The sequence below is a fragment of the Rutilus rutilus genome, assembly GCF_951802725.1.
Source record: "Rutilus rutilus genome assembly, chromosome: 10".
NCBI classification, from domain to species: domain Eukaryota; kingdom Metazoa; phylum Chordata; class Actinopteri; order Cypriniformes; family Leuciscidae; genus Rutilus; species Rutilus rutilus.
The window spans coordinates 2334133-2347002 of NC_140215.1; the positions used below are offsets into that span (position 1 = coordinate 2334133).

Consider the following 12870-nt stretch of genomic DNA (forward strand, 5'->3'; position numbering starts at 1 on the left):
TTCTATGCAGTTAATCAATATCAAATAAAGCTGGCAATGCATTTGAGTTTTGATTAGAAAAGTGTTGAAGCTGTTTGCATTCAACTAGTAAAACCACTTACTAGTAGTCCTGGTAAAAAGGGAACTTCAGGACACTTTAAAGTGCCCCTATCATGCTTTTCTCGTGTATCATCTTTCATGTAGTGTGTAATATACTGAACTCACGATACGATATTATTGCGATACTCCCAAGACAAATGATAAAAGGTTAACAGAAAATGTACTGTTGATTAAAATGCTGACTTTGGTATTACATTGTGTGTGTAAATGAATAGTCTTGGACTTGATGCTGAAACCCAAAGCACAGGACAATAGAGACACCAGAATAACAATATTCATGATTCTGAAGCTGAAAATACAGAATTATTTTAGATGAATATGCTTGCATTGTTTCACAACTAGATACATTTATCAATTTTTACTGGTAACATCAGACATTTGGCATTATCAGGACACACAAATATTCCCCCATTGCATTATTATACATTATATTCAACATTATATACAGTAGTTTAATGTAGTACTGACACTAAAACTCTGTAATCTTGCATTTTTTGTCACACAGTAATTTTCATTTTGGGTGAACCATACACAATACAGATTGTCACAATCCACGATACATATTGATGCATTTTTGTATTGCGATATAATGTGACACGATATATATTGTTACACCCCTAAGTTTATAGAGTTAAATGTCCACATCCGATCAGCATGTTCTCTGTGTGTAAACATGCTCTGAAAACATAAGACCAACGCTTATCATCAGAACTCACGATCTTGTTCTTGAAGATGTCGAGCAGGCCGGACAGGTGGTTGTACTGGCTGGGCACTTTACGCAGATGCACGATCTCGAAGTCCGAGCGAACGCCGGGTCCCTGACACTCGCCCGCAAACATCCTCCTCCACTTCTGCTGGATCTGTACGAACAGCGGCACGTGGCTGCAAAACAAGAGAAGAGCAGGTGTGTAGATATATGTGACCCTGGACCACAAAACCAGTCACATGGGTCACAATTATGAAAATGAGATTTATACATCATCTGAAAGCTGAATAAATAAGCTTTCCATTGATATGGTTTGTTAGGATAGGACAACATTTGGTCGAGATACAACTATATGAAAATCTGGAATATGAGGGTGCAAAAAAATCAAAACATTGAGAAAATCTCCTTTAAAGTTGTTCAGTTATGTTCGCGATTGTGCTGCATTCACTCACAAAAATAAATGTTTTATATATTTACGGTAGGAAATTTACTAAATATCTTCATGGAACATGATCTTTACTTAATATCCTAATAATTTTTGGCATAAAAGAAAAATGGATAATTTTGACCCATACAATGTATTGTTGGCTATCGCCACGAATATACCCGTGCGACTCGAGACTGGTGACGTGATCCAGGGTCACATATGTGGAACAGGCTTTTCCTATCATTCCTATCATGACATTTTAACAGAAAAATCTGGTACATTTAGCAATATAGATGGTGAATTAAGAATTATGTGTATGATGTATATCATGCTGTTATGATGAACTATATGCCTGGTAAAACTTTACAATAAGGTTCATTAGATAACATTTGTTAAAGGGGTGGTTGATTATGATTTCACTTTTCTAACTTTAGTTAGTGTGTAATGTTGCTGTTTGATCATAAACAACATCTGCAAAGTTACGACGCTCAAAGTTCAAAGCAAAGGGAGATATTTGCTTTTAAAGAAATCACTTTTTAAGGACTACAACAAACGGCTGGTAGAGACTACACAACATTCCTCCTGGGTTAGTGACATCATTAACCCTCAAATTTACATAAACCCCGCCCACGCCACACGATTTATCGATTATAAAGACAGAATATGCTAATCAGTGACTAGAAGATAACTACACATCAGCTACATAAACTCATCAACTAACCCTTCAGAAATGTCCTGTTGCTTCTACATGTTGTCACTTCTTCTTGAGTCTCTCCATCATTGTCTGACTCCGGTTTGAACATAAAAGGCTAAACGTTTTTTAAATGTTCAGTGCATGTGTGTGTGAGGTAAAAGGACACAAGCTGTTGTAGCTCCGCCCCCTGTGCCGGGAGCAGCAGCTCATTTGCATTTAAAGGAACAGACACAAAAACTGTGTTTTTTTGCTCACCCTCAAAAAGTGACAACTTTAACATGCTATATAAAAATATCTGTGGGGTATTTAGAGCTAAAACTTCACACACACACTCTGGGGACATCAGAGACTTATTTACATCTTGTGAAAAGGGCATTATACCACCTCTTTAACTACCTTAGTAAACATGAACTAATAATGAACAACACTTCTACAGCATTTATTAATCTTAGTTAATATTAATTTCAACCTTTACTAATACATTATTAAAATCAAAAGTTGAATTTGTTAACATTAGTTAATGCTCTGTGAACTAACACGAACAAACAATGAACAGCTGTATTTTATTAACTAACGTTAACAAAGATTAATTAATACAGTATGAAATGTATTGCTCATTGTTAGTTCATGTCAGTTAATATGACATATGACATTATACCATATGCCTTTCTCCACTGACTTTCTATGATGTTCAAAGCGTTTGTAAGGATGCTGATTTTCAGAAGGCAGATGGAGAACGAGAACGTCGTTTGTGTAACATTAGCAACTAATTATTAGCTGTTTGATAATGTAGTCAAGCCAAAGGCTAATCATATCAATTACGGTCATGTGTCTGACGTTGATACATGAAACGCATTATCACTCTGATACATCGACTTATAGACGACCCTGCATAATTCACTCTTCCACTTCTTCTGAATCAGTTTCTGCTTCAAACGACGTACTTAAGGCGAGACACGGCAGGCAAAAACATAGATTTTTCATGCATTGGTCAGTTTCGAGATTTTGGGCTAGTTTACTCCTTCAATATGTGTTCTTTCAAGCTGCTATAAAGATAATGTTGAAAATATACATTAAGATGTTTATTTTATTACATTTTGTTTACTTGCGGCAGTAAGTTTCTCCAGAATTTACCAAGAAGTTAGCATTCCAGCGCGACACGCCGAGATCCGTCTGTTCACTGATGACCGGTATCGTTGTAAAGCTCTGAGTCTCCTGCACAACGCTGTGTAACCCAAATATGGCCCTTTCCTGTCTATCAGTAACCAATCGTGAATGTCCAAAGGGGGATTTAAAGCTAATGACGCAATTTCATTTAGAGCTATTTTAAACTTTAAATGCCGTTTTCTCAAAATGAGTTTTTTGTCATTCTCCAGTACAAACATCTCAGCCAAACTTTCCAGTTATACACTTAGCAGTATTCTGAAGATATGTTCAGAGGGATTTGTTAATAAATAATTCCTGGCCTAATTTATGTGACATTTTAATAAAAAAAATATGGCGAAAATCGATTTTTTAAGGCTATGGAGCTAATTTTGATTAAAGCATATATCCTGATACCCTCCGAAATCTTTTTTTTTTATCTTGTGTGTAAACAAAATGAAAAAAGAATTTTGCACCTGGCTTTATCATATGTTCAGATCTATCTACCAAAAATATATGCAAAATCGCACATATTTAATGAGATAATGCCAAATTTGCATAATTAAACATACAAACTTCAAAAACTTGTACTACATTTTTTTTACATACTTGTGTAAGTAATCAACTGAGGAAGTTTCATGGTGATATCTATTATTAAATTTGTTCACCCTATTCACTTGTAGTGTCTCGCCTTAAACCAACATTTCCACTTGCCATTGTGTTGCGTTTCCTACGGTGGACCGAGTGGATCAGTTAACCCCAGATGCTGTGATTGAATGGGGGCGGATACTAATTTGCATATTCATGGGTCCACATATACTAAAATGAAGCAAGGGTGTCGGGTTACATTCAAGCTATTTTAAGGCATGAATAATTTTCACAGGAAAAAAACAGGGATAAAATTATTAAAATGCAGGTGAACTTTAACACATGCAGTTCATGTTCTCTGGTGTCTCTCTCTAGCAGATGAACACACACACACACACATACGCTAACACAGCTCAACAGCGCCACCTGATGTCAAAACAGCAGCACTGCTGCTCTAAGTGTACTGCAGCAATATGACAGATGTAAATGCATTTATAAACAAAATATTTGTTTTTCATTAATCAAACAGAGCCAAAGCATCTCTCAACACCCATAATTCATATCATCGTATGAACGATCACAGTGAATATATACCGCAGCACAATAATAACAAAACACATCACACGACGCAATACGCAGAACATCCACATAAAGCATTTAAAACGAGACTAAGAGATTATTAAAAACAACTATCTATCCCAAAATGCCCCAGTAAGCCATGGCAACACGATCATCCTTGATCGTTGTTGCATAGACATTTATAACTGTCTGTCAATGCAGGAACTTGGCCAATCTAACTTCATAAATGCGTTTTAATGTGTCAAAACATATTTTACATTGACAAAGAGACAGATGTTTTCCAAAATGACGTGTGTCAACACAGACTTCAGTAAGATACTCGTAATTAAGAATGCATATGGTACAAAATGCAGCTTTTCAGTAGTTGTATTAAAAATAGAGTGAGATTAGAGGTTTATAATAATAGGGCATAATAATAAACCATAACAATAAACTACTATTGTTATTATATAACAATACTAATTGTAAAAATGGTAATTATAATTAAAAATAATAATAATATACCATAAAAATTTGCTATTATTATTTTTTACCAGTATATAACAACAATAACTAGAGACGCACCGATACTCAATTTATCTGCCGACAGACGATTATAGTTTGATTTTTCAATAAAGGGAACCCTCTCATTTGGTACATTAATATAACATTAGAGGTTAAAATGAACAAGAGAGCTATTATATTCAACTGCTATTTATTTTCAGATATAATAAATTCAAAACTTATTTATTTTCTGTTGCTTTTAGCTTACAATGATTGTTCTGTTTTAAACTGTTTATTATTATTTTGTGTAACTAATTTTTATTAGCTTTATTTTCTATGTGTAAAGCACTTTGGTCGGCCAGTGGCCGTTTTTAAATGTGCTTTATAAAATTAAAAAACCCTGAAATGTTTGTATCCAGTAAATAAACACCTCTCTAGTGTTTTATAGCTATCTAACGAACTGTGAATATTGGATAACTTTCCTGATGTAAATGCAACATTGAGTGACATATTGTCCACACGCTGTTTTACTGACGTCTTTCTGCGGTTGAAACTGTGGTAGATTTTGAATAGATAAAATAGTAAACTGTATATTAAACTAACCATGTCTCTAACATCTAACCTTTCTTCCCTTTTCAGGCCTAACATGATAACACTTTGAAACACAATGTACTAAAATGTTCTGTCCTGTGTTTCTGGATGTTGTATTTTTGCCATACCCCTTTGACTTTGGTTGTGTGACTGTAAAAATAACAAGTTTGGGAATTGAAACTATGACAGATGACTAAATTTGAACCTTGTGATTAACAATTAAGTAATCATTAAAACAAAGTTTGCTTTACCTGGTAACAGAAGGGTTTGTCTATGAAAACCAATCAAATTGTGGGGAAATTATGTAATGCGGTATGACATTTTTGCCATACCTCCTTATTCTATAAAAACTGTTGTATTCGTGTTAGCTGGTGGGATTCTCAATGGAATTTGTCAGAGATCCTCCGGCCTTGCTTCTTCTTGGGGGAGATTCTCTGAGAACTGCTCGAGAGATCCTCCGGCCGTGATTAAAGGGGTGGTTTACTGCCTTTTTTCTTTGCTTGATTGTGTTTATGGGCTGCAATATAACATGTCTTCGTGTTTCGTTTGTTAAAAAACGCCTTATTTTTCATAAATTTCACCTTTATTGTAAGCCGCTTTCTCCTCTGTCATTTGAACGACCGGTTGACTTCCTTAGTCTATGAAACCACTCCCTCAGAAGCAGGCAATGAGCTCAGATTGGTTAGTTCGGCCGGTGTGTTGTAATTGGCTAAACTGCGTCCGGAATCTTCACGCCCATTTCCTTTACGGGCGACAGTTGCATGTGCTCCGGACCCGGTCAAATGTAATGGTGTCAATATTGCCTCATCAGTTTGAGCCAGAATCAGACCCAGAGAGCGGTGATAAAGAGAGTCAAGCAGAACCTCCGCAAACACGGCTCTTACTAAACGTTTCTGAATGGTAATTTTTTTTTATTATTATTATTTTCTCAAAGAATTTCCATACGCTGTTACTTGAAAATGCTACTGTTTGTTAGCTTTTGAGATACGGTTTCCCCCTGATTAAACATTTAATATAACTGAATACATGACTGAGTAATACCGTTTTTTAAAGATATTGTTTTATTGATAGAATGAACAACCGTTTAACTATTCACAAAACTTACCGGTAGTTTACTCAGTTTGTCGTTTTCTTACATGATAACAGCAGCTGAAGTTTGCTGTTGCGATTATTTTTTGAAGTTTGTACACGTTTCTTATACACACAAAATAACATCGAACTAACTAGCTACATATAACCAAACAGCTTTGGCATTGGTTTGCGTTCTTGATCAAATAAAAAAAATTACGTCATAAAGTAGCTATACATGGAAAATACGTTTACAAAATTTGTACATGTTACAAATTCGGATCCAAAATGTTTGTACGCATCTGTCATATACTAAAGCCAGCGCTGGCATTTTTTTACATCCTTGATAAAACTAAAACATTACGTCTTAAATTATACAGGCAAATACATTTAAAATGATTAAATCTTACTTGCAGGTTGTGGCCTCTGGTTTTATAGCTGTAACTGCTTCATGTTGGAGTAATAGTTTCTTGTTGAATCCGACATTGAACTCGTGTAGATTCTGGAAGCTGTCTTCCGTAAAATGCGCAGCACAGAGAGCTAAACTACGATTGTAATTGTCAGGAACATAATCAAACTTAAATTTTTACCATTGTTGACGAACTACAGCGTCTGTAGGAAGCCTGAACACAGAAGACCTGACAGCTACAGCTCTCTCCACTATAACTCCTCCTCTTCGACAGCAGAACATGTTCCGGAGGGAGGGTTGATGTAAATGTATGGGTTAGTTACGTATAAAACCCGGGAAGTATCTCGTTGTAGTCCCATTCGAGTCGTTTTTGTAGGCATTAAACTTCCTGATTTTTAAAAGACAATATCTCCGCTTACGTTGAACTTTCAGCGCAGCAACTTTGCAGATACTGTTCATGCACCAACAGCAACATTACACAGTATTTAAAATGAAAAAAGTGAAATAGCAATCAACCACCCCTTTAAAGCATGTAAAGGACATTTGCTAAGGTCTGTTTGTCGATTATTCCTGCGCGAGAAGTAAGCTAGCTACGGGAACAGGTATTAGACCCAGCTGACGTCGATGTGTAGACGCGCTAGAGTACAAATATTATAGGCCCAGGTAGGTTTAGGTCAGATGAGATAGGACTTAGTTAGGTTTAGGGAAAAATCTACGACAAAACACTGGTTGAGTGAATACATGAGACACATGAGATACATTTCGGTAAGTTGTCTGTATCATTTAACATAACATTCTGATGTTATGCGCGACCGGAGTTGGAGCTGTCCTGCTTCAGAGTGGTGCTGATGGCATATCCCATCCAGTATCTTATTTCTCAGCTAAATTCAACCGCCACCAGTTGAATTATTCTACTATCGAAAAAGAGACTCTAGCTATGTTGCTTGCTTTGCAGCACTTCGATGTGTACGTTGGATACAGCTCTACTCCCGTCATCGTCTACACGGACCATAATCCGTTGTTTTTTTTTAATAAAATGTACAATCATAACCAACGTTTGATGCGCTGGGCGCTAATGGCTCAATGTTATAATCTTGAGATCCACCACATGAAAGGAACTGACAACATCGTGGCAGATGCCCTTTCTCGGGGCTAGGTAAATGTATAATTTAATTTATATGTAGGTGTGTAAGTTTGTATTATTGTAACTATGTTCTTGGTTGCTTTTACTGTTCGCTTCATCCAGAACCTGTCTAAAAAAGAAGACTGGTTCTTTCTTTAAGTGGGGGAGTGTTACGGTTTGTGTCTCGTGTTTTCCTCTCCTTGTGATGACGTCATGACTTTTTCTTTCTGTGTCTGAGTTTATTATTAGGTCCGCACCTGTGTATCATTATACACCTGCGTCTCGTTGGAGTCGTTTCTGATTCACTATAATAAGGACGCTGAAGCGGAGTATGGCAGGAGAGAGGAGAACCAGCAAACAAGCTTTTCTTTTTCTTTTTCTTTAGTTAAATTACTTTGCTGTTCGTCTTGTTACCTTCATATTATTTGAAGTTTATTATGTTTCTTTATCTGTGATACGTGTTTCTTGAGTTTTTACATGTTTGTGAGTATAATAAATGTTAACGCAGCGCACTCGTGTTTCGCGTGTCCTTCTTTATGTTGTGAAACCCTTACGTAGCCACTTTTAACAAAAGGGTTCGTAACAAGGCATGTTTTTTTATGCTATAACTTGTATTAAATTGGAAGAAAAGACTTGAACTGAGGCGCTACAGCGATCTGTCACGTCACATTTAAGAGAGTCAAAATGCCATTTACTGTTTGAATTTTGTGATAAAATGTACATAATGTAAAAGCTGAGACTTTGTTTCTTATCAGAAGTAATAAAGCACAAGCTCTTCGCGATTATTGGATGGGAGGTGCTACAAATAATGTTTGACGTTGGGAAAAAACGCAGATCTGGCTTGCGATACAAGTGATCACAGGGTCAAATAGAGCCTGATTTAACCTCACTATTTTTTAAAGCGTTATTGTTGCGTTAACTTCGACAGCCCTAAATTCAACACAAGATACATTTTCTTCACACACACAGTATGAGTTGTGGTCTGACACGCTTTTCCGACACCTTTTGATTGACAATAAAATCTGCCCTGATCTTTTTAAAAATGATAATAATAATAAATCATAACAATAAACGGTTACACTTTATTTTAAGGTGTCATTGTTACAGTGTAATTATATATTTAAGTACTGAGTAATATTAATCAACTACATGTACTGACTATAGGGTTAGGGTAGGATTAGGGTTTGGTTGAGGGTTAGTTGCATGTAATTATGTGTAATTTACTGTTATTACTATGGTAAGTACATGTAACATGTAACAAGGACACTGTAAAATAAAGTGTTACCCAATAAACTATTATTATTATTATTGGGTTTGCACTTTGACTGTAACACCAGACACTTTCAATCCCAATGAATCGTTTTGGTAGTTTCACCCAGTGAAATGCAACGATATGAAGCAACGATAGTGAGGATGTGAGGATCACAGGTGTTCATCAGAGATCCAGGAGCATGCTGGGACTCACGGTTCACTCACCAGCCTGTGTTTGCCAGAGCGATGGACACGGAGCTCAGCAGCAGGTTACACTTGGACTCACTGACGATGGCTTCACAGTTCGCTCCGGGAGAAATCACCACGAACTCACGCATGCCAAACCTACAGCACAACAGAGACGTGCGTCAGGACTTCCGGGCCGTTCAGACACACCTCGTTACATGCAAACGCTCAGGAGGACCTGGAACCAGCGTAATTATACCGGCAAGATTCTTCAGTCAACTCTTCTTTGAGGAAACTCACTGACTGGTCTATTTTGACAACATGCTGTTTTTCACATCCGTACTGGTGAGGAGACTATTACACTGCCAAAATACACTGGAAATGAGAAATATGCTTATTATTATTATTATTTATATTTATTCAAGAGATTCCTGTAATGAATCAAGTGAAGTATTTATGCGAGTCATTGAATCATTCATTCAACGATTAAAAAATATATAATTCGTTAGCTTAAACTGCAGCATTTAAAGGGATAGTTCACCCAAAAATGAAAATGTTGTCATCAATTACTCGCCCTCATGTTTTCTTTTGTGTTCAGCAGAACATAGAAACTCATACAAGTTTGGAACAACATGAGGGCGAGTAAATGATGACAACATTTTCATTTTTTGGGTGAACTATCCCTTTAAGTCTTCTCAAAACCACCATTAGTGGAGAATGAGATTTGAATGAGTCTTTATTGTGATATGATCTATAAACTGATAAACTATGTTAAAAACCTCTTTCTGAGCAAAACTAAACATTGAACTGCATCCTATTTGAGATTCTCAATCACTATTTGAATATCCTTTGTAAAATCTGATGCGTCTTTAGCCCTATTCGGACGGGACTAGTGTGACATGGAGAGGTGGAGTACAGTAATTATTACCAGAGCTTCTCTGTGGTTTTAGTCCCGTCCGAATGTGCATCTCAGTGATCATCACGGACAATGTCAGTAAAGATTACGGCGACTTTTACCTTCAGTAAAAAGGTCCGGAAAAATCACCTCAGGTATTTGTGGTGTAAATATGTACGTAAATATTTTGTCATTTCCTGTTTAAAAGTAGTTTTCCGCAGTTTTTCAAGTATGGAGACGCTTGAAAAAGCATCAGTTGCGTTCTAGACGCTGGAACGAGTCTGTGGCAAAACTCAAGTGTTTCACACACACCATCAGATCAGAAAGAAGATCAACAGCACTTGTTAGAGGCACGAAACATCTTTTAGAGTTAGATAAGTGCCTTTCACCAACACAATCCAATCTGAAGATAATTAATACATCGTTCGACCGGACATAACTGTTTTATATATATAAATATAGGTTATATGTGTTTGCGCACGTGATATCAGGAAGCAGCGTAACACACACATGACGACAGGAGTGACGGCGGTGTGTAAGTCGAGTTACTCTCCCACTTCTGCTAGTTTTACTGAGATCTCTTATCCCGTGCGAATTGGCCATTAATATTACAGACGTCCTGTGGTAAAATTACATCACTCCATCTACCCTAGTAAAGCTAATCCCGTCCGAATAGGGCTTTACAGAGCTTCTTACCATCTGACCAGACAGTGAGCTCGAGGAGGAAAGTCATTGTTCATGCAGAGCAGGTCCTGCATGGCCAGCGGATACGCATCTGAAAGCAGAAGACACCGTTCAACACACGCAGAAGAGGTCAAAGGTCAGCTGACGAGGTCAATGTGCCAAACGTACCTTCCTCTGGCTCATCTACGCCTTCACTCTCTGCCGACTCCTGTTTCAGACAGTGAAGTGTAATGGAGAACTTGAAATCAGCGAAGTTAATCTCTAGACTCGTCTCTTCCCAGATGCCGCTGGTGTATTCGCCCTGTCAACATCAACACTGTTAACTTCTGCGTAGTTCATTTCATACATCATTCATGTAACTGTAATCATGGGTAATGACCTTCTCCGGTGGTTTCCCAACACGACAACCAATCAGCTTCCAGTCATTGAGCACCTCCTCAACCCTGGATATGAATCTACAAAGACACACAAGTAATAAAACCTCAGTGTAAAATGGAGAAAATTAACATTTATATAGAATGAACAATAGAATGAATGCACAGATGAATAGTTCATGCATAATAGTTAATGTGCCGTCATATAAATACCATTCAATAATATAGTGACGGTGACTATAAATGAACCAATATCACACAAAGAAACACAACATTTAACCTGTTAAGTGTCGCATCTCTTTTTGACCATAGAGGTGAAAATGCACCATTTAATCTGAACTTAAATGAGTGTAATTCATAAATGCTTTAGAATACAGACTAATGCTATTTTTAAGTTGTTTATAAGATGAAACGTAGAAATTATAACATTCTGAGTCGTGTTTATGACGTGACAAGTTGAAATGATGACATAGTGAGCAATATTCATAAGATGAAATGTCTAAATTAAGACATACTGGCCCGGTTTCACAGACAGGGCTTAGACTAAGCCAGGATTAGACCATAGATCAATTAGGACATTTAAGTAATTTTTATAAACGTGCTTAGAAAAAAAACATTACCGATGTGCATCTTAAAACTAAAAAGGCACTGATATATTTTTAAGATCAGTCAGTGCAAGTTTATTTCAGTGGAAACAGCTCAGACTTACATTTTAGTCTAGGACTAGTCTTAAGCCCTGTCTGTGAAACCAGGGGACTAAATCCTAAAAAATTGTTATGATCTTGTAAGTCAATAATAACTATATCTCATTATTTTGACTTTTTTTATACCTCATAACGAGTATGTAACGACTTAGTATGTCATAATTTCGACTTTTCATCTCATAATTAGGGTTTACTCTTTCATAATTTCGACTTGATCAATATCATAATAATGTGTTACCAAGTCATGATGTTTTATTCTTATGTGGCGAGAATGGGCGTTCATTAGGACTCAACAACACAAACACAAGATGACTTTAGTGCACTTTAATCATAAAACCGCATGAAAAGCCACAGAAACGTGAGATTACTGAGGAAATGTTTGTTTAAATGCTTTTTCCTGTACCTCTCCCACTCCGATGCGGTGGTAAAATCAGTGATTTCAAACACTTCAGACTCGGGCTGAAACAGAAACCCGTGACAGTTAAAGAACCGAATAAAGCAGACACATGTCAAATAACTGCGTGCATTCATATGACACATATGACATTGACATGATGCAGATCATAATGATGCATATTCAGACATAAACAAACTCACATCACTGTCAGCCGCCATCTTGGCTCTCTGTTTAGAATGACGTACCACCGTCACGTGATGCGTCTGGAACTCTTAAAAAAGTACTCTTACGATTCTTTTCTGTTTTTGTTTAATTTTTCCATTAAATATAAGGATTTTTTATTAATTTAATGCGCAGCCATCTGGATTATTACAAAGTAGATTATAAAGGTATATGTTAAATATTATGAATCTGTATTAGGCGTATTTTTTCCTGTCTTTGGAATTTTGGAGTTACTTGCGCCTCTTTT

At 36.7% G+C, this 12870-nt stretch overlaps 1 protein-coding gene across 1 annotated transcript in view; it reads right to left on the bottom strand.

Annotated features, from left to right (window-relative positions):
* Positions 1–12644, bottom strand: part of rab3gap1 (RAB3 GTPase activating protein subunit 1) — a 53256-nt gene extending 40612 nt beyond the window's left edge. The window contains exons 1-7 of the mRNA XM_084420430.1: positions 12602–12644; positions 12408–12463; positions 11306–11381; positions 11095–11227; positions 10939–11017; positions 9387–9506; positions 816–981 (exon numbers count right to left, since the gene is read on the bottom strand). Coding sequence (XP_084276556.1) covers positions 816–981; positions 9387–9506; positions 10939–11017; positions 11095–11227; positions 11306–11381; positions 12408–12463; positions 12602–12619 — 648 coding nt within the window. The 5' untranslated portion in view covers positions 12620–12644. The remainder of the gene's footprint in view (positions 1–815; positions 982–9386; positions 9507–10938; positions 11018–11094; positions 11228–11305; positions 11382–12407; positions 12464–12601) is intronic.
* Between the last annotated feature and the right edge of the window lie 226 nt (positions 12645–12870).